The 21,236-nt window shown below is 52.3% G+C and overlaps 1 protein-coding gene across 5 annotated transcripts; it reads left to right on the forward strand.

The window, feature by feature from the left end:
• The first annotated feature begins 4,142 nt into the window (after positions 1–4,142).
• LOC115600936 (enkurin domain-containing protein 1-like) lies at positions 4,143–20,933 on the forward strand. Of its 5 annotated transcripts, none has more exons than XM_030470413.1 (8): positions 4,143–4,383; positions 8,989–9,113; positions 9,406–9,618; positions 10,871–11,043; positions 17,617–17,778; positions 18,911–19,080; positions 19,998–20,134; positions 20,632–20,933. In XM_030470413.1, exons 2-8 carry the CDS (start codon positions 9,029–9,031, stop codon positions 20,790–20,792), a joined length of 1,101 nt encoding a protein of 366 aa, XP_030326273.1. In that variant the 5' UTR covers positions 4,143–4,383; positions 8,989–9,028; the 3' UTR covers positions 20,793–20,933. The 5 variants fall into 5 exon arrangements, with proteins under 5 accessions (XP_030326273.1, XP_030326270.1, XP_030326272.1 ...); XM_030470410.1 differs by lacking the exon at positions 4,143–4,383 and adding an exon at positions 5,071–6,071; XM_030470412.1 differs by lacking the exon at positions 4,143–4,383 and adding an exon at positions 6,090–7,001.
• The last annotated feature ends 303 nt before the right edge of the window (positions 20,934–21,236 follow it).

Consider the following 21,236-nt stretch of genomic DNA (forward strand, 5'->3'; position numbering starts at 1 on the left):
GCCCTGCCTGGACTGGCTTAGCTCCCTAGCTGCACTTGGACATCACTGGCTGTGGCTGACATGCCTCTGAGCTCCCACATTGCCAAAGGTGCTGTTTCCCTTCCCACCATGAGCCCCACAGCTCTTTGGGCTTCTCCCTTTCCATACTTTGGTTTATCTGATCTTTTAAACCCTAAGCAACTCTCAAAATCACCACCGAGCTCCTTGATTCTCAATAAAATACAAGCCAAATCAGAACAATGTCCAGCCACAAACCCTGGATACTAGTGTCTTCCATCCCATGCTCATTCCTTCCATCCCGTGTTTCACCCTCACACAACGCAGCCTGCTCAGGGCAGACTCAGGCCTCGGTATCAGCAGCGGGATGTTGGCTCATGAAGGAGACGCTGGGACTTATTTTGCCCCCTTGAGTTTGAAGCCATAGGCTAGCAGCCAGGCCTGCAGTTCCGCCACACCACCGAGATCTGCCAGCTCCGGGAAGAGCTGCTTTTCCTTCTCCATCTCCTCATTGTACAGCTCAGCATGGACAAGAACATCTCGCCCATCCTCAGACCACTGCAGTGGACATGGGGACAGCACTGACAAGTGACACTACCATCCTGCTGGCTCCTGAATCTGCTTCCCCCTACCCTGGCGTGGATGACCCCGCCACCAAGGCTCACACCTTTCGCTGGCTGGTAATGACCCCCTGGATTTAGGGTTTTACACCCCAGGTGGCCCCAGGGACTGCAGGTGAGCCCAGCTGGCTGGTGAGTGGGACCAACCTGCACTGCTCCAAGGGCTCTATGGTAGATAGGACCTCCTGGGGCTCTGGTTGCCACCCTGGCCCCTCATCACATACAGTTGCTCCACCAGGCCCCAGGCAGCAGCTATGGACACCCTTGAGCATGTCAGCAGGGCAGAAAACTGCTCTGCAAGGAGGTGGATGTGATTCAGCTGCCATTTCACACAGCTTAACTTGAAACTCACAGGTAACTATTTGGGGTAATTTACGCTTCGATGAGAAAGACTTGGGAGTAACATCATGGCTTTTGTTTTTGAGGAGCAGATCTGGCCCCGGGGACATCCACCCTCTGCAGAAAGGAGCTTTTCCTGTTCCTTCCCCTCGAAGGTTCTGGCACGCATCGGGACCCCCTGTTCTCACACACGGCTCTGGGAACAAAGCCTGTGCCCATTGCAACCCCAGCGCAGTGTCACCCTGCACCTCCAAAGCTTTGACGTCCGGGCTGTCCAGGGCTGCAGACAGCTGAGCAAGGACATGCCCTGGGTCTTGGCAGCTGCGCTGCTCCTCCTTGGGGATCCTCTCCAGGACAGGAGGCTCTGCCACGGGGGCAGACATGGCAGCAGCTCCTGGCCAGCAGTGTGTACTGTGTGCAGGGAAACAGCTCTATGAGGTTTGCGTGGGGACCCACCCCAATGCACGGCCAGAGCCAGCCTCGGCTGCAGGGACATGGCATGGGCTGAGCTGCTGCTGGTGGTTCCCCCTCCCAGCCTGGGTCTAGGCGACAGCTTGGAAGGGGCTGAGCTCTGCCCGGCACGAAGCCTCCATGAGGTGCTCCAAAGCATGGGCTCTCAGAGCTCTCCCAGCACACCTGGGAATGGGTGCAGGGAGGTGCTGGAGCCCCCCACCCCTCCCTGAGCTGCCAGAAGCCCCCAACCACCCCAGCACACCCTGCACCTCTGCCTTGTACCTCCTTCAAGCCAACTATCAACGTCCAGCCCCTGGCTGAGGCCTTGGTGTTGCCTCCCCTTCACTGGGGACAAGAAGGGACGTTTTGCCTGTTAAACAGACATCTGCCACCGGGCAACTGCCACCCTGAGCGGCTGCAGCACTGGCTGCTTGCCCTGAGCATCCCACCGCTGGTCCCCATATGCACCGGCTTCTCTTTCCAGCCACCAAACCTGCGGCAAAGCGGCCCTGCACCAGGAATGCAGCATGGGGAGGATGGCACAGGCCGCTGAGAGCTGCAAAGCCAACTCTGAGTGTTTTAAGCCCCGGTAATGGGTTGAATGGTGTCACTTTGAGCCTGTCCTCCCCCCCTCTCCCCTTCGAGCCTTCCAGCGCTCAGCTCTGGGGATGGGTTTGAAGGCTTGAAGGTTGGGCAGAAGGTTCCAGAAGACCATTAGCTCCCATAGAGGACACACAGCAATAGGTCCTCCAGATCTGGGCTCCTGTGTGAGAAGGGAGGTGGAGGAACCAGGCGGGGCCCAGGGCATGCTCCCTGGCACTTGTGGGACACAGTGGAGCTGGGCCCAGTGGGACTGACTGTGGTGGTGGCAGAAGCTCAGGGGTCCTGGGGATGCCATGGCCCTGGGAGGTGTCATCAGGAGGTGGGGAGTCTCCATCCTCAGGGATGGCAGAGCTCCGTGGGACATGGCTGCAGCCATGGTGACACTGGTGTGACGGGAACCAGGGACACTGGGGGTCACCTCCCGATGAATACTGCTGCGGAGTCTATGAAGACCAGCCCTGAGTCCCAGCCCGCAAGCCAGCAGCCCAGAAAATGCTGGGATTTTGTTAGACTTCTGCACCTAGAGTGCTCAGGAGAGGCTGACTGTAAGCAGAGAAGTGGGCTCTGCCCTCATCGTACCACGGTGGGAGCAACAGGCTCTTGCACAGCTCCTTTGTAAACACGATGGCATTTTATAGCCTGGAGAGAGTGATGTGGCGATCAAAGGGCTGCTTCAGCAGGTGAAGGCTGACCCCAAGAGCTGCATCTCCTCTGCACAGCAATAAATGCCCCGAAATCTGTTTAACCACCCAGATCCAGAGCAACGACACTGACATGTACTGTTATGAGGGAAAAGTGTGGTTATGGGCAAACACATCCATGCACATGGTGGTCTCCTGGTGCAGCAAACCTGGCTGGGGTGCTCATTCTGCTGCTCTCACATGGCTCAACCTCCTGGTCTGTCCAAGCTCAGGGATTCTTCTGCTCTCACCCAGCAAACAACAGCTTGATGGTGAGCACACTCTAACATGGGTTTATTTTGGAAAATGAAAGTTCAGCTGCTTGAGTTGGAAAGAAGATCACAGAAAGGAGAAAGAAAAAAGTATTTCAGCACGGTATGTATATACCTCAAGCTTTGTTCTGTAACTGCCCTTCAGGGTCTTCTTTCAGGACATACACCAATTAATGCATTGAAGTCTGGATACCGGGGAACCCATTCCCATAACTGCAGGAGCTTTTTGCCTCGTATGGATGCTTTGATGCACAGCACCAGCCTTGCTCTGAGCTGTAGAGAAGGCACATGACTAGAAGCCAGCTCTAGAGACTGACTTCCTTGGTCCTGCGGAAGGCTGGGATACGTAGAATCACAGAACGGTTTCGGTTGGAAGAGACCTTAAAGTTCATCCAGTTCCAACCCCCTGCCACAGGCAGGGACACCTTCCACTAGACCAGGTTGCTCCAAGCCCCATCCAACCTGGCCTTGAACACTACCAGGGATGGGGCAGCCACAGCTTCTCTGGGCAACCTGTGCCTGATGTCTCTCACAGGGAAAAATTTATTCCTTATATCCAATCTAAATCTCTCCTGTTTAAGTCTGAACCCACGACCCTTTGTCCTATCACTACAGCCCCTGTTGAAGACTCCCTCCACACCCTGGGGGTGCAGCCCAGCACACGGGCGGTTCTGGGCTCAAGTGCACACTGAAGCCAGGTCACAGGGAGCTTCTCCTCACCCAACACCCTCAAATTCTCCTTAGGGCTCCTCCATCCAGTCTCTATCGAGCGTGGGGATTTGTGCTGGGGATTGCCCCGACCCAGGGGCAGACCTTCCTGTTGGCCCTGTTGAACTTCATGAGGTTCTCATAGTCCCACCTCTCCAGCCTGTCCGGGTCCCTCCGGATCCCATCCCTTCTCTCCAGCGTGTCGGCCACACCACACAGCTCAGCGTCATCACAAACGTGCTGAGGGTGCTCGATCCCACTGTCCATATCGCCGACAGGAGCCCTCTGGCTCCTTCCCCAGGCCCTGGAGGAGGGCGCGGTTCGAATCCTCCTCAAAGCCCCGGGAAAGGGGAGGCTGCGGCAGGGCGAGACCGCACCAGCGCCGCGCTGCGCCGGGCCGGGCCAGGCCAGGACTCGAGACCCGCCCACTGGGGATTGCCGCGGGCGAGAGCGGAGCTGGGCACTGAGCAGCGACAGCGCCGCGGACCCGCTGCCCGCCCGGCGCTCCGGCGGGCCCGTCCCCTCCCATCGGAAATGGTGGTTGCCGGGCAGCGCTGCGGCGCCGGCCCGGGCCTTCTGCTGGCGGCGGCCGGACCCGCTGCAGGCCCAGGCGCAGGTCGCTGCCTCCCCCGGCCTGGCGTAGGGCCCGTCCCCGTCCCCGTCCCCTCGGCCCGGGCCGCGGCCGGGAGAGCTGCTCCTTGGCCTCCCCCGGTGAGTGCTCGGGGCGGGCCGCAGAGATCCCTCGCGAGCCCCGCTGTCCCAGCCGGGGCTGTGCCCGGGGTGGCAGCGGGACCTCGGGCCGGCAGAGCCGGGGGGCGAGGGGGAGCCGGGGCTGGGGCCGCCGTGCCCCTTCCGAGGGCAGCAGGGCTGGAGCCTGCAGCCCTAGTACAGCGTCGCTGCGCCCGCCTGGGTGAAGCGCTGAGGGTTCCTGGCTGGCTCTGGCCCCCCGGGTCGGCGTTTCTGGCAGCGCTTCCCTCATGCACCCTCTTCCCAGGGGATGAAACCCAGGAAGGGTTTTCCAGGAGTATCCGGTGGTGTTCAGTGGGATCTTGGATCTGGGCACGGGCCCCAAGACAGGGTTTTTATTGATTTCCCATGACAGCACAGCCAGAGGAGACTGTAGACTGCAACACGAGCTCCCCTTTCCATTGCTGGATGCAGTGTTGCACATCAGCTCCTGTAATCTCAGCACGTGGCTCGTCCTTGCATCAAAGAAGAACCCCACGCATTAAGGTGGGGCCTCTCCTGCATCATCATCCTTTCTAGCTCTCCTGAGAGAGGACTGGCAGTGTTCAAGGCCAGCTTGGATGGGGCTTGGAGCAACCTGGTGTAGTGGAAGGTGTCACTGCCCATGGCAGGGGGTTGGAACTGCGTGAGCTTTAAGGTCTCTTCCAATACAAACTGGTCGGGGTTTCTGTGATTCTCTGACTTGGCTGCAGCTCTGCAGTACCCTCATCAGCCCCTGCCCATCTTCCAGTGCAGAGCATGGCCTTCATTCACCTCCTGCTCCAGGCTGCTGCGGGACATATCTGACTCCTTGAGCAGACAGTACAAGCTGGCTTTGTTCCTAAAGGGCTGCTGGTGGACATGTGCCTAGCTCCCTGGGAACATGTTCCACATGCAGATGACAGTATCACACTTGGCCATACCTGTCCCTCTTTGTCTTTAGAGAGACAGAAGAGAAGAGGGGGCTTTGAGACTGGCAGGTGGGGAAGTTCCTGAGGGAACCTGCATGGTGAATATTATTAAAAGGAGAATATTAATCTCTCCCATTGTAGACTGCAAGGGGAAAGCATAGCCATGGACTAACATCACCAGGTCGATTCACAGCATATTGACCTCATTTCCTGATCCCTGATTCTGCAGGAGCTATGGTCCCAGATCTGTGTGCCACACCCCCCTCCCCCCCCCCCATTTGGTGCAGCCCTTGAGCACAGAGTTCTCCTGGTGCTACTTTGCATTTCAGCTAAAACTACTAAGGGAGGAAGCAGACAAGACCAGCTGCATGAAGATTAGCTCTTTGATATTCTGCAGATGACTTGCTCTACTTATCACAGTTTATCACAGCTGTGGGATTTTTTTTTCCCCATGCTTTTTGCCAAGGTTGGCTCATAAAGACATGAAGTGGGGCTTGCTTCAGCTCTGTGTGTGGTAGCAGATTCCTGGCCAGGGACCCAGGCACAGTGAAGACGTGATCTGTGAAGAAGAGGGAATGCTTCAAAGGCAGATGTAGTGAGTTCCAGGTTGAGAAAAAAAACTGCCAAAGCCTTGTCCGTTTCCATGTTTTGTAGTTTCCTTAACTACAATGCCAAAAACAAGGCACAAAAGAAAGCTGTGTTTCATATGAGCTGTGAAAGATCTCAGTTTATCTGGGGGATAAGTACCATTTCTGACACTTGGTAAGTCGAATTAATGGGACACTCTGGGAGGGGTAGGACTGGAGCCTGCTTTGCTTGACTCCTAGGCCAGGATTAAACGGTGGTGGGAAAGTGGGCAGCCAGCAGCGCTCAGGTCGGTGAGTAAAGCAATGCTGAAGTCGTTGGGTTACTCTGGCAACTGCCCTGCACCTCTTGAGGCTGTGTGAGGCAGGGAGCAGGGTTGGTGTAGCCCTGTGGCTAGGAGGCTGCTCCCCTAGTGAGTTCTGCAGTCTGGCAGGGCAGTAAGAAGAGAGAGGAGTTGCACACATACAGGTATCTTTGCCAGGATTTAACCCATCTGTCTGCATCTCTTGGCCTGCCAGTGCTCTAAACAGTTTCTTTCTGGTGGCAACAGTCTGGATACTGTATTCTTAATGCTTAGGTTTCTAAGGCGGTGATAGAAAAGATGCTTTCTGGGGTGCAAATTTGAGTGTGGCTGAGACAGTGATCAGGTCACTGCTGGACAGGGCTGACCCTGTTCCTTTTTCCTCTCTCCTCTGCGTTCATAAGCACATGCTCCTGCCGTGTTCCCCTTGTGCTTGCACCAGTGCCCCTCTGATCCCCTTGCGGAGGTTATAGCCAGGTTACTTTTGGACAGAAGGTTAAATGGACAGAAAACTAACCCAGCAAAAGAAGTGATTTGTTTCATGCAGGAGTAATGAGTTGAATCAGCCGAGCACAGGACCATTTGCAGTACAAGCCTGTCACAAGAGATGAAGCAGAAGGATGGGAATAGCAGCAGAGTGTCCACACATCGCCTTTTGGCAGAAGTGAGCCATGAGAAGTGTCCCTGAATACCCCCATGGTCGGCAGGAGTAGAGCAGCAGCTTGGGAAGGCTGTTCTGATCACTGGTAACTGAGGCTGCTCCTCGGGGCTGGGAGGCTGATACAAGGGGCTTGTGTCCCACGCAGGTGAGTTTGCTGCAGGTACCTAGATAGGCAAGATGCTTACCATTGTAATAAGGCTGTCTGATCTTGCAAGATCCCAATCCAGAGGTGATGTGACTTGCAAATCAGGGAGTGGGTGTCATTTGCAAATTCCCTGCAGCAGGGCAGGATGCTGTTGGGATGTGCAATGTGATTATGTGACTTGTGTGAAGGTATAAAAGGAGCCTTCCATCCCCCGCCGCCCATCAGCTTGCCTTTCCTCCTTCAATCCCCCGCAACAATTGCCTGCTGTGGTAACAGGTCATGATTTCAGCCTGCCATTTTGTGTGTAAATTACTGGGTTTGAATGTGAGTTCAGACCAAGAACAGATGTGAACTTCAAGGCCAGTAGCTGTTCTGGAGGGACCTCATGTTACATGATTTTTTTTTTCTAGAGTACAAGAGCCTGTACTTACAAGTACTTACCTAATACTGACAAGAGTCAGTAAGCCTGAGCTTAGTGGGATCCGTTATCAAGGAGATTAAATAATACCAAAACCAGTGTCATTTTACTTTAGGCTGAAGGTCTGTGTCTGCTCTTCAGAAATAGCTTTTTCAGAGGAGCTGGGTACAGACTGTACCTGCATGCTGGCGTGCAGTACTCAGCATTGCTTACATTGCCTCTGCAATTGTGTCTGAGAGATGAATAACAGCTTTTCACTAATGGGTCTCATGTCAACAGGGGTGATTTAGCAAGGAAGACTGCAGTGCATTAGTTGCCATGATTCAGACTCACTCAGCCTTGTACTGATGGTTTATTGGTTTATAAATTAAACTGCAGAAGCTGCATCCAGATGGTGCTGGCATGCTGAGGATCCTGAAAGGGGCTCTTCCTGTCAGCGTCTCTCAGAAATCTTTAAGTTACTGCCTGAGGAGTCAGGGCATGCAGGTTTAGCCCCAGGTCTTACAGCAGTGACTCCAGCCAAGCTGCCCTGGTGCCTGTCAAAATCATGGCATGACTCTGAGGAGGAATTGAGGCTTTTGTGGCATGTGCCAAAAGCTCACCAGTGGTCTGTGCCTGTTCCTGTGGCATCCCGCATCCTCATTTTCCGAGCAGGGAGCAAGTCCCTCAAGCTTCACACAGGCAATAGAATGCTGTCCGTGAGATGTTGGGGAGTGATGCTGGCCACTGCTGTGTTGGAAGGATCTGTGCTCCTCTCATTGTGGGGAGGAGAGAGGCAGCAGGGACTAGGGTAGGGATTTGTGGATCTGTGCTGGTCCGGCAGTTAACTTTGAAAAGTTCTTTAGTAATGACAAACATGTTTTCTATGCAGATAACTCTGGTCTCCCTGAGACCAGCTGGGCCCTTTTAATCGCAGGGCTCTTGCGCAGAAATTCAGCGCCTGCCCCTACATGGTCCTGCAGTAAAGTGTTTTTTCTCAGGTCCTTTCAAGGTTCAGCCCCAGCCTGCTCAAAGATGGTGCTGGTGCTGGTGTGTGTCTAGTGGAGGATAGAGCAGAGAGTTTACCTGTGTGGGGTAGGAGCTTCAACTTGCTTTGAATAGGTTGTGTTTGAACCATGGGAGCTATTTAGAAAGAGCCTAAGGAGCAAGATAATTCAAATCTAAGGCTAAAATGTCTCAGATGGTATCCAGCTACTTTGTTTTTCCTATTCACTAAAGACACACAGGGCAGGTATAGCAGCTCAGCTCCTGCTTACATGTCTGCAGTAAGTGTTCCTGTATGGAAGAGCAGAGCCAGGAAGGATTTTCTGTACTGAAGATACCGATACTACAGCAACTGTGGACATTTCAGATTTTATGCTGGTAAAAATGCTGCTTAGCCCTGCAACAGCGACAGTGCTGCTGGACCCCTTCCTTCACCCGCATTTGGAGTGACTTGTGGTTTCCTAGCTGCAGCTCATCTCTGTAGCTGGGTGCAAGCTCTCTAATGAAGGTCAGAAGTTCACCTATGTATATATAAAAATGTGGCTTTTCAGTGGCTCAGTGAGCCCTGTTCATTTCTGTTATCAGTGGTGGCTGGTTCCTGTGGCAGAGGCAGAGTCACAGCAGGATGTGTGAAGGGCCGTCCAGGATTTGTGGACCCATTCCTCCAGACCCTACACTCTTTCCAAACTATTACAAATGCCCCTTCTCAGGTGAGTCCTTGCTGCTTGTTAGGGATGTTACGCTTTTGTACTGTGACATGGCACAGCTTGTCCGTTTGATGTCCTTACTCTTTGACATCCTCAACAGTCTCCACTCACACTGGTGCAGGTGCTGCCTCATGGATGGTGATCCTAAAGGTGGTGTGTACAGCTGGTCAAAAGATAGGAAAGCATAAGTTAGAGGTGGAGAAGGGGTCTTCAGCATTGTTTGTAGGCTGTGGGTGAAGAAAACCACGAGGCCAGATAGTTCCCTGATAATCTCTTTCTCTTCCTTTCTCTGTAGCTCGAGGGAGGCTGGAAGGGAATGCTCTGAAGCTGGATTTTACCTCTGACCCTCTGGATCCAGTTCCTAACCCACACAGTGCCCGCCAGGTCCAACCAGCCCCTCACATTCGCCCCAGTGGAAGGGACTTCCTGGAGAAGGGACAGAAGGGGACGCTCAGTCTCTTACTGCAGCTTGAAGGGCTCTCCCTTGACGGGAGGCTGCCAGTCGAGAGTAAGTACTGCTGAGCTGCTGCTGGCCTGAGCTGTGTTTGGTGTCAGGGATGAAGCATCAGGGTTTTGGCTGAATTCCTCAACTCTGCTTCCTGAGGAGAGCTTGAGATTTGCAGGGCCGGTCACTCCACCTCCTGCATTTGGCCTGGCAGTGGTGTCCCCGGGCCATTGCACATGCTGGAGCCAGTGCTGCTGTGACCTTCTTGACTCCAGTCTGGCCCAGGTCTAAAATGGGAAGGGAGACTGTAAAAAAGAAGCTGTTTAATTTGTATTTGAGGAACTAGTCATGGATGAGAGGCTATTAAGAGGTGCTGGAAATAAATAAAGCTCTTCTAGTTTGCTGTTTCTGAATACAACCAGTATCTTTACAGTTAAACTTAAAAATGGATCAGGTGAAATCTTAATATATAGAGGGTGTTTAATTTGGGGAATTCCTTGTTAGCGAAGCCAGGCAGGATTTGGGAAGGCTGTATGTGTGGATACTGGGAATATCTTTGCAAAAGATGTTCCCTTCTCCAGGGAGGTCACCCAGAGTACGTTCAGAAGTCCAGGAAGGACATAAGGCTAAGCACTGGGTGTCTGATTTACTTCATGTGCTGGAATTGCCTCTAGCCCTGCCTGGTGCCAGTGTGGTGCCTGCCAGATGAACTGCTGTGCCAGAGCAGGAGAGGAGTGAAGAGAGTCTGGTTGTGTCAGCTGAGATATTCCCCATCTTGGAGAGCCCAAGGATCATTTTTGATTCAAAACCAACAAATATAATCCATAGTCTTGATTATGTCCCCTTGAATGTGGGACAACAGCTGACCCTGAAACCAGGTACAGTGCAGGTTTAAGGCTGTGCAGCTGCCATTAACCATTCAGAAACACCATGGGTGCTGAATTGGGAATTGACCTTGCTCTCAAGAGGATGCTGGTATGGCTTGTCTGGCATAGTCCCAAATGGGACAAGTGAGCCACACTCTTTCAGAACAAGGGAGTCTGTGAACACCAGTAATGTGCACAGACCCCTGCCAGTGCTCAGCTGGGCACTGTGGGATCCTCTGGCAGAAGAGGGTCAATCCTGGAGTGTGCATCTAACATGGGGAAGAATGCACAGCTTGTCTAGTCTGCAGAGGAGGGGAGAGCTTGCTCTTCTGTGGGCAGTTGGACCAGCTTTGGAGACAGACCTGTGGGCTCTGATGCCAGTGTTCCAAGAGCCTGAATCCCTGGACAGTGTCTGAGGGGTGAAGGCTGTGTCTCCCCTCGCTGTGCAGGGAAAGAGTCCAAGGATCATGGGAAGGAAAACGTAAGGCGAATAAAGGAGATTCAGAAGAAGTACAAAGAGAAGGAGCGAGCCCGAGAGCACAGCAAGCCCAAGCCTGTGAAAGCTCTCTGGAAATCCCAGAAATATGAAAACGTGGAGTCAAAGGTGAAGGCCAAACTCCAGGTCAGTACCCACTGAGCTCTTGAACTCTCTGGGCCGGGGATGCAGTTCAGCCATGAGGCTCTGTGGGACGGTGGAGATGGGGGAGTCCCAGAACCTCCGGATCTGGGGCAGCTCAGTGCTGCAGCACAGAGGGCAGATGTGACAGTGGGGCTATGTGCTGAGCGAGAAAGTGGTGTCTGGCTCCAGAGAGCAATTGCTGTAATAATCCACATCCCGTCCAGCCCAGAAGACCCCTCATGCAGGAGAAGCTGAGAGGAGGAAAATCTCATCACACCCTCTGCCTGGAGGCTCCTGCTTGGCCTCTTGGGGATATACAGGCTTCCCTTCACAGCTGTATTCCTGGGCTAGAGGTGCATCGAGCTGGCTTTTCAGCTTCCCAGTGTCTGGGGCAACACTTCTCTGGGGTTAGTGCCAAAGGGCTGTGGTATTCTGTCCCATGGATCATGGTCCTCGGAGGTAGGTCTTCAGGCTGCATCAAACCTCAGTCCAACTCTTACCACCCTGTGGCTCCACAGTGGGCTGTATGCCTCCAAATTTTTCTGTGATTGTTGTGGTGAATAACCCGTGCCGTGGGGGTGCACAGCATCTCCAGGCAATCAAAGTGGAGGTCCTGTAGATGAGCACAACCTGCAAGGTTGTGTGTACCTCCTGTCCTCTGTACACATGCTTGTGGGAGAAGGCCGTGCCTTGTTTCCTCAGGCTTTCTCAGCTGCTGCAACAAGCAGATGTCTGGCTTTGTGAAGGTTTTGGGTTACTTTTTGCTTCTTTCTGTTTCTTTCTCTGGATAATTTTTTCTCCCCTGGTGGGTTCCTGGTGTTTAAATGGTGCCTCTGTCAGAAGGCTTTGCTAAATGCACTGAAGACACTGCCTTGGTAGACTTCTACCTGTTTGTACAGAAAGTAAAGTGAAGGCCACGGGAGAGGGAAGGGAAGCTCCATCACTATCTTTGGGTGAATCTGTTGTCATCAGCCTGGATATGGGAAGCCCCTGTAGTCCAGGTGACCTCTGTATTCCATTAGCCTCTTCTTTCGTCCAGAAATAGGCACTGCAGCTACTATGGATGGGGTTGGCTCCTGCTGCATAGCAGCAAGCAGAGGAGTCTTGTGCCCACCCCCATCATAGTGACCTCCTGGGGAAGAGGCCCCAGGGCTCCCTTCCAGCTCAGCCTCACATGGGAGAAGCTCCTTGAGCAAGGGGCAGTGCAGGGTTGCTGCCTTGGCCAGTGTAGCCTTGAACTGTTAGAGCCTGGATTCCCATGAGCCTCGGGAGAGGGCTTTGTCCTGCGAGTCCCTGGTAGCCTTCACGGTCTCCATCTCTGTTCTCTTTGCAGCCAACCAGGTTGTGTGGACAGGAGTGACACAGGGAGCTGTTGCTTGTGCAGACAGCAGGTGCAAGCTGTCTCAAGCACTGACACTTACTCAAGCCTTCCCTTGGTATTCCCTTGCTGAGTTGGAGCCTCCAAGTTCCTCCTCATCTCTGCATTGCTTCACCCTGGTCTGAGGCCCTCAGGCCACCTTTTGACACTAAAACTAATTATGTGTACTGCTAACAACTGCAAAAATTGGCAAGAGGATTTCCAAGCCAGTGATTCCAAATGTTGTGTCCCTTTTTCCCGGTGACATCAACCTCCCTGAGGTCTGTGACCTTTCCACACACCGGAGCAAACCCACATGTGATTTAGGAACACAAGCCTACGCTCTCATTTGACAAATCCTCTGGGTTAGAGGAAGATTGAGATAATTTTTTCTTTTGTTCTGGGGAAGGGGAGTGGTCTCTGTGCAGGCAGTTTCTGCGTGGTGCGTTCCTTGTGCTCCAGAGAGAGGTGGCAGGAAGCCCTGGTGGTGACTCATGTAGCTTTAACTGTTACTGTGGCTCTCCTGGAGCTGGGGTGTTCCCTTTGAAGGATCTCCATCTTCTGTGGAGCTGCTGCTGCTCAGAGTTTAAGTTGAATCTGTTAGAGTGCTTCTTTTATAGGAGAAAGGCTTACAGGCTTGACTTAGCAAGCCTGAATCTGAATTTATGGGCTGCTGCAGTTTGGAGACCTTGATCAGACCCTCTCTTAACAGCAGTAATTGACTAATTCCTTCTAAGTATGCATCCGATTTCTGAACTGTGGCCTTTTGAGCTATTCCCTCAGGAGGAGGTGATCCATTAAGGATTGGATTAAGAAGGGGAAGAGGACCCTGTACTGTAACAGCTTGAGATGTGTGTAGTTTCTCAGCTTCCTTAACAGCTTTAGTAAGGCACAGGACCCCTTGTCCTCAGTCTGAGTACCACTCTTCAGTTTCTTTAAATGAGGTAGGAGAAAACAGTAGAGGCCTTGCTGGTCCTTGTGGTCTCTTTTGGAACACACCACAATAAGAAGCGTGGGGGCAAATCCCCATTCCACTCTTAATGGATCCTGTGATGCAGTGGGCTCAGTCCCTGATAGGCTTTGAGTTCATCTTTAACAGGATTAAGGGCTTCTGTAAGTTGTGGAGTCCAGTCACATTCCTTATTTTTCCAAAGCAAGGTTGTATAGTGGGCGAGCAATTACCAAAAACCCTGGTGCATGTTTTCACTAATAACCTCATGTGCCTAACAACTATTGTAATTCTGTTTTATTGCCCAGGGTTTGTCCTTCTCGGTGCTTGAGAGGGTATCATCAGGTACTGCAACAGCTCCTGCTACCCACCAGACCCCTAAGAATTTAACTTCTTGTCTGGGACCTTGTCATTCGGAGGGTGGAATGTTGAGCCCATTTTTATTCAATAGGTTCCAGGTGGCTCCAGCCCCTTGCCCCTCCTGTTCTTTATTGTCTCCACCCATTAGGATATCATCTATACATCGTATATGTGGACATCTGCTGACACCTCCACAGGACCGAGGAGTTTGGCCAAGGCACTGTAGGTAATACAGGCGGAATGTTTATACCCTTATGGGAGTTGGTTAAAAGTGTACTGCATCTCCTCCCAAGTGAAACCCAACTGGGGTTTGTCTTCTCCCTGTAGGGAAATCATAAAAACCATATCCTTAACATCTTGCATGGCCATCCAGGGGTGGACAGCAGTCTGTCCTGCTGTCACTGCAGAGGTTAGGCTCGGGACAGCAGCAGTTACCGTTGGAGTATTCTATTCAATTCCCTGGAATCAGTTGATAAACACCACTGGCCACCAGCCTCACGGACTGGCCAGACTGGAGAGTTCCAAGGGGAATGTGTATGACATGGAACATGTCTCTTCTCTAGATCTTTAATCGCTTCCAAGATGCCCCATTTGGCAGCAGATATTGAGCGGCACAGGTTGTTCTAGGCTGTGGTAGTGCAGGGGCAGTCTGTGAAAGCCTCACACAAGAAGCTTCTGCTTCTCTGCATTCCAAACTCCACACCCTGTCAAAGGGTAGATCCCATCCCTTGCCTGTTGGTATGTCAAACCCTCATCTATTTTCCTTGTGAGGGCTCAGAGCCACTTCCACAGCCGCCTCTCTCTCTTCTCACCACACAGCCAGAGTTGAGTTTGAGCTCAGGGGAATTTTTCTGTTACATCAGTTACCCCCACTGTATTTGCAGCTTTCCTTGACAGGTTAATTCCTCACTTCTCCACTTGCTGCTTAGTTAAAACCCTAATATGGGCCCTGTATCAATAAAATCCCAGACTTAGGGAATATGTCTCTGGGCTCCTTAGCAGCAGCCATTAGCAGCTATCACTAGGTGAGTGGGCAGCTGAACCCAAACCCCTAAACTTGTGGGTTTTAACCCCTGCAGGTCCTCCTGCTGAGGTGCCAAAGGGTTAAAGGCACCATTGCTGTTTGGGTGTGTGCCACCTTTGTGTCTGTCTGGGCTCCTGATTCTTCTTCCCTTTGGGGGGCTGTCAGTGCAGCCCCACTCAGGTACCAAGCAGTAATGCTCCTCACCAAAGGGCATTTCTTCCCAAGCCCTAAATGTTCTGTCTCAGGAAGGTTCAAAATCCTGGCGGGGTCCTGCCCATTGTGCTCCATGGCTGCCCGAGTTCTCTCCCTCAGAGACTGACTATTTCCAGGGTGTCTGGTGATCCTCTGAGGAGGGCTCTGAAGTGGCCATGACCTCCTGGAGCAGCCATCAGTGCAGCCCTCTCCCGTACCTTGCTTGGGTGCAGGCAGCCTTTGGCACTCCCTGCAGCAGCTTGGGCAGTGCTTTTCCTGGAGCAGGGGCAGGCTCTCCTCTCCCCCGGGCTCTACACCTCAGCCCAAGAGCCCCTTCAGGAGGTTATCGAGCAATCGCCCACCAGTCCATGACTCAGAACCACTCCTGGACCCCCAAACCTGCTCTCTTCTTCATCACTGCACAACACCCCATCTCCCCTGACACAGGCTCTCCGCTAATATTCTATTTCCATTTCTGCTCAAAAACTTCCTGTGCAATTCCCTGAGCTGAGGTCCCGACCAGGAGCCATGCACGACATCTGCCTGTCGGTTTTAATGAGAGCTCACACGTTCCTTTCCTCCAGCTCCACCATCTCTTCAAAGTTGCTCTCATCAGAACTTCCCCACATGTCCCTGTCCCCATCTTCCAGCCCCATAACCAACTGCCAAATTTGGACAACACTGGTGGGTCTTTTTGCTCGTGCCAGCATAATTTCAATTTTTTTGTTCCAATAAATGCTTTTGCTCTCTTTCTCTTTTCAATTTGTCTTCTGAACCGTCCATTTCCAAATAATTCCTTTCAAAACAGTTCTGTGCCTGCGCCAAGCCTGTGCCCAGGATGGCAACATGTGCTTTCTTCATCACCTCCCCTATCTTCACAGTGTCGTTCCATTCTCTCTGCAACTGCTCCTGGTTAAAACCACTTCTCCTTCGCGCACTGTACACCCAGGGGAGAAGGGATCATCCGTGCACCCGTCACATTTCCTCTGTAGACATCCCACTGACTATGCCACTTTAAATGTAACAGAACCAATAAATTGAGGCTAAATGACATTTATTGCTCAAACTCAATTCAAGCTCCACCAACATCAACTACAGATTCGGGATGTCACATGGATTCATCACTACACTGCTGAATCTTAAACTTTATGGCCAATGATCCAAAATGTGCAATCCCTCATCTGAAAAGGGAGGGCTCTCAACCTCGAGGAGTTCCCTTGGATGGCAACGCGACCCAAGGGGAGAGTTCCTGACTGCAGACCCACTGCTCCAAGGACGAATGACTCCAAAGGGCTCTCCAGTGGAGCTCCTTTTATACCCTTGTCCCATCTGAGCTGTGGTCAGATACGGTCATGTAGCTCCCATCGGCTCAAGACCCAACTTCCTCATTTGTCAGGGCTTTGTCAGGGCTTTGTCGGGGTGGTTGTACCTGCCATAACTTGTTTGACTTCGAACCAGCCATGCTGGGAAAAGGCACTTCTCATTAACTTACCAGAGAGATTTGGATCTCCTGGCTCCTGCTGCAACAAGACTGATCATCTTTGGAGCATGATCTGGCCAGGTAGTGCTGAGGGCATTGTACACCCTGGTTCTTAACACTAGAACTAGTCATTTGAACATCATATCCCGTGTCTGCCAAACTGCATGGGCCAGGCAACAAGGAATCTGCCTCGAGGGGCCTGCAGTTCAGCTGAGAGAGCAGCTGGGAGCTTGGCTACCTGTGAAGACCTGGAGGCTGCCCTGTACAGTTCCTGTTACTTCCAACAGCAGAACAGTTCCCTAGTTACATTTATCATAAGGTCACCCACTTGTCACAGTCAACTTTCAATTTTCAGGGTTTCTTTGCAATAAGACTGTCTGAGATAGTCCCCAGGCCTTCTGTTAGACGTCAGGTAGTGTTACTTTGTGCCAGTGCTAACCACAGCCTTTGAAAATGCTTTTCACATGCTATTCCACCGCCTCAAACCACCAGACTCCTCCACTCCCCACTCCTCTTTCTGTCTAAAGTAGCATAACCACAGATTTGGGGTGCTGAGCAGAGCAGCACTTGTGACCAGCAGCTCAGCACTCAGCTTCATGTCTACTTGGGCCATTTCAGTCAAGTTTGCTTGAATGGGCTCTGGATTTGTGGCACTGGGGTGGCTTCAGGGAGCTGAAGTTCTATACTGTTGCCAACAAGGGAGACTAGCGTGTGTCTCGACTTCAGCATGCTTATTGCATACTGCCATGTGCCCCTTTCACGGGAAGATTTCTGCTTTTTAAGGAGTTGTGATCATGGTCAGTATGGACAGTGTCCCTAGCTCTGGTAGATATCTGTGTTGGGTTATCTGATGTTGCTTTCCTTTCATGCCTACCATTTTAGTCAGTAAAAGGATTCTCCAGTCAATGCTATGTGCATATTTGATCCAAATGTCTGTTTCTGCAGAGTTTTCCCCCTTTTTTTAGCATTTCTTTACAGAGTTCAGTTGCCAGGTCTGGATTTGTTGTTGTAGGCAGTCAGTTTGGCCTTTGCTGGCTGAGTCCAGATTGTCTTCCCCCAAGAGCTCCTGCCAAGTCATGGCAGAAAGAGCGTGCTGTCATGTGCCTGCTGGAAACTTGTGGTTGAGCTTGCGGTTGACCTCCCAGACTTTGTTGGGTTGGTTTCTCTTTTCTCCAGCCTCCCTCCACTATTGGATTTTTTCTTGCCTCTCCCAGGAGAGCTCCCCACCTCCAAATCCAGAGGCTCTGAAATTCCTGAGGGCATATTCTCGCTGTGGCCCTGGGATCAAGCCGTGCAGACTGCTCTTCCCAGAGCCTGCCAGAATGAAAGCAGGAGCAGACACAGAGGATCCAGAGGCACTGGGTGTTGAAATCAAGGTGAGTTGCACACTAACTGCACCCATCCCAGGGGTTTCTGGCACTCATCCATCCCAAAGGTTTCTGGTACTTACCATTGCTCCTGCTTTGAACTCTTCATGTCTTCTTATAAAGTGTTGAGTCAGGTATGCTGTGTGAACAGGGAGATCTGTAAATACTCTTCCTGGCTGAAGGGAAGGAGCAGGGTCTTGGTCACTGGGTGTTCAAGAATTTCTAATACTGCCTCTGGCTTCATCCCTATTCATAGTTAAAGAGATCGTGAAGTCCTCTTTGAAGATCCCACTTCCTCACTGTGCCAGTGCCTGTGATCTCCAGTCTGCTCTTTGTAGGGCTTTGCAGGAGGTCTTGGGAATTTGGAGGCTGCTCTCACCTTAATCAAAGGAACTGTGGCTTCTGGATGTTAGACAAAAAATTGGGAAATGGGTGAGCTTTTTAGAAAGATGGGTTAAATGAGTAATAACAGTTGAACCTTTCAGGTGGTCTGTCTGGGAGATCCTAAACTGTTCTGTGTCTGATGTCTTCTTTCTTTGGCAAGCATGGAGTTGTCAGTCTGTTGGTTCCCAAAGGCCATGGAGGGACTTAATTTAGGACATAAACTCCTAAGGAGGAAACCCAAGAAAACCTTAAACTCAAATTCAGTGACCTTTTGCCCTGTCTTGGCCATCAGAGGAGCTGTGGTAGTGAGTCCTGTCTCTGGGAAAATGCCTCCACGGACCAGCTAAGGTCCTGCTCTGCCAGGCTTCTGGTGACGGCCCAAACAGTTTTAACTCTGACCTTCCAGCTGCCCTGATGGGCTCAGAATACACCAATAGGAGCCATGTGGACTACGCCAAGCCTGGTTCTTTCTGTCCTTCTGACTTTGAGGGCATGGGGTCAGCCTGGGGACCTTAAAAAGGCCAGTTTTAGGCTTGTCTTTTGGTGCCTGCCTTCTCAAACCATGGCCAATAGCTCCTGCCTGACTATGGCTCCACACCTGAGATGGGATGGGCTGAGGGCGCGTCTGTCCTGCTGTCCTACACCTGCAATTCAGTGTCTTGTGCAGGTGCTTCTTTGCTTTGTCCCTTGTGGGGACAGGGGCATTGTCTGTGTGCGTGTGAGCCGGGCCCTGCTGCCTCCCTCTCTCTTCTTGCAGATGCAGGTGGAGGGCAGGAGCATCGACTTCATTAAGCACAATGCCCGCAGTGCCAAGCGGGCCCTGCTGCGGCGGTCCCTGTCCGAACAGGCGCTGGCCGAGCTGCTGCAACAGAAGCACCAGGAGCAGGAGGACTACAACACCAAACAAAAGGGCCATGTCCCCCAGTAGTATGTATGCCCTCTCTGGTCCATGAGACTTTCTGTCACAAGCCCACTTTTGTTCACCACGTCCCTCAGCTTCTGCATAGAATGGGGGCTGAGGACAGAGGTATTCCTGCCATCTGCAAGCAGTGGGATTTACTGTGGCCTGGAGAATAAAAGCAATCTCTCCTGGTTTCTTCACAAGCACCCTCTGGCCAGTGTGACTGGGCTCAGAAAGAATTTTGTCTCCTCCTCCCTGGGTTGCTGTTGTCTGATGGTGCTGACATGGGGATGCTCTGTGCTCTGAGAAGTGTCCTCCTACCCCCTGTAAGCCTTGCACCACATGAGGTAGCTTCAATATTACAAGGTCTGGTTTTGGAGAGGCAAACACTTTACTCTGCCTCACAGTGTTCAGCCCTGGACCCAGCGTCTGAGGAACATCCAACTAGTGACTTGCCTGTTGGGGTTCTGAGTGGAAAACTGTTCCTGGTGACCCTGTCCTAGGACTGACCATGGTGTCAGTCCTTCGGCTCCATGCTGTGCCTGCTGTTCTCTGCCAGCATCCCTGGCTGTGAGCCGCTTTGTCCAGCTGCATTCTGTCACTGGCCTGCAGATGGTTTTGAGAGGACTCAGTGGCCTGGGCTAGAAGCAAGGAGCAGAAGCCCTTGTCTCCAAAGAGCTTGTTTCGGCCTCAGTGCATCTCTTCCAGCAGTCGTTCAGTGCATGTGGAGCATGTTTGCTGGTCCATGCATGTGGGCTAAGCCTGGGTGTACTCCTTCACAGCAGGAGCATGTGCCGGCAGCATGGGTCTCTGTGGTCCTCAGGCCCGGACATGGAGCAGGGTTTGAAGGGCTCGATTCCTGGCCTCTGCCTGCTTCCCTGGGCACCCCCTCCTGCCAGATGTGCTGACACGTGCCTCCTTTGCCTTGTGTTTGCCTTGCCAGCCTGCTGGAGAGGAAGGAGCTGTGGCGCAGAGAGATGGAGGAGCAGCTGCGAAACCTGCCAGATCCCAACATGCCACCTGGTCATACCATGATGCCGGAGGACCAGCGGCTGGAGACCCTCAGCAGTCTGAAGCAGAGTAAGAGGAAAAAAAACACGGATTCCAGCTCAGAAAAATGGGTGATTCTAGCCAGGATTTGGGAGATGAGTTCTGGGACACAAATTCCTGCCACTTGGAGTTATCTGGAATAAGGCATGTAGCTGGGATGTGAGCTGCATGTGTGGAAAGAGCAATTTCCTTCAGGTTGGTGAGCTTGCAAGTTACAGGATTGGCTCTGTGGACCAGGCTTGTCCAACAGACCTGATGTTAAGGTTACTATTGCTCTTAATATGATAGAAAGATTTTGGTTGGAAAGGACCTTCAGAGGTCTGTATTCCAGCCCTTGGTTCTTCAAAGCTGGCGCAGGTCACTCAGGTCCTCATCCAGCAGAGCTTTCAATGGAAGGATGGGTATTCTAAGTCCTTCTTCCAGTGCTGCCATCATTTTCGTGGCTGAGGTTGAGGTCATGGGAAAAGGACAGATTTCTTTGCTCTTCCACTTACACAACTTGTTTGGTTTGGTTTTGTGTTTTGCAGGCCAGGAGCAGCTGGTAAAGGACCTGGTGATGCTGCCAGTGAGGGCAGACACCCTCAGCATGCAGAAGAGGCGGGTGGAGCTGGAGAGGAAGCTCTCCCAGATAGAAGAGGCCATCAAAATTTTCTCAAGGCCCAAGGTCTTCATCAAGCTGGACTCTTGAGCTGGGGTAGGGTTAGGGCCCATGCAGGTGCCGATGCAGTGTCCAGTGTGCAGCCAGCTTCTCTTGCTCATGCTCCAGTGCTGTGTCTGTCCACGGGAAAGGGAGGGAGAAGTCCTAATATACTCTCTGTGGTCTGGAGAACAGTTGTCTCTGTGTTGCTTGACTTCTCAGAGATCAGTTCTCTGCTCTGGATCCATGGCATCACCTCTTATTTTCCCATTTTTCCCACTTCTAGGAACTGGTAGGAGGTCTCCCATGCAGCTGCCTGTGGTGTTCTTTGTCCCCCTCTCTCTCCTGAGCTCACCCATGGACCTGGCTCATTCTGGGCACCTGCAGAGTTGCCTGCATGAAACCCTTGTGCTGTTGGTCTGCCACGTGTGCCCTGGTCCTGAGCACTGCCCCATCCTGCTCACACAGCTCGGGGACCATGAAGAGGCACAGAGC

The sequence above is a fragment of the Strigops habroptila genome, chromosome Z (genome assembly GCF_004027225.2).
Source record: "Strigops habroptila isolate Jane chromosome Z, bStrHab1.2.pri, whole genome shotgun sequence".
In the NCBI taxonomy this organism is placed as follows: Eukaryota; Metazoa; Chordata; class Aves; order Psittaciformes; family Psittacidae; genus Strigops; species Strigops habroptila.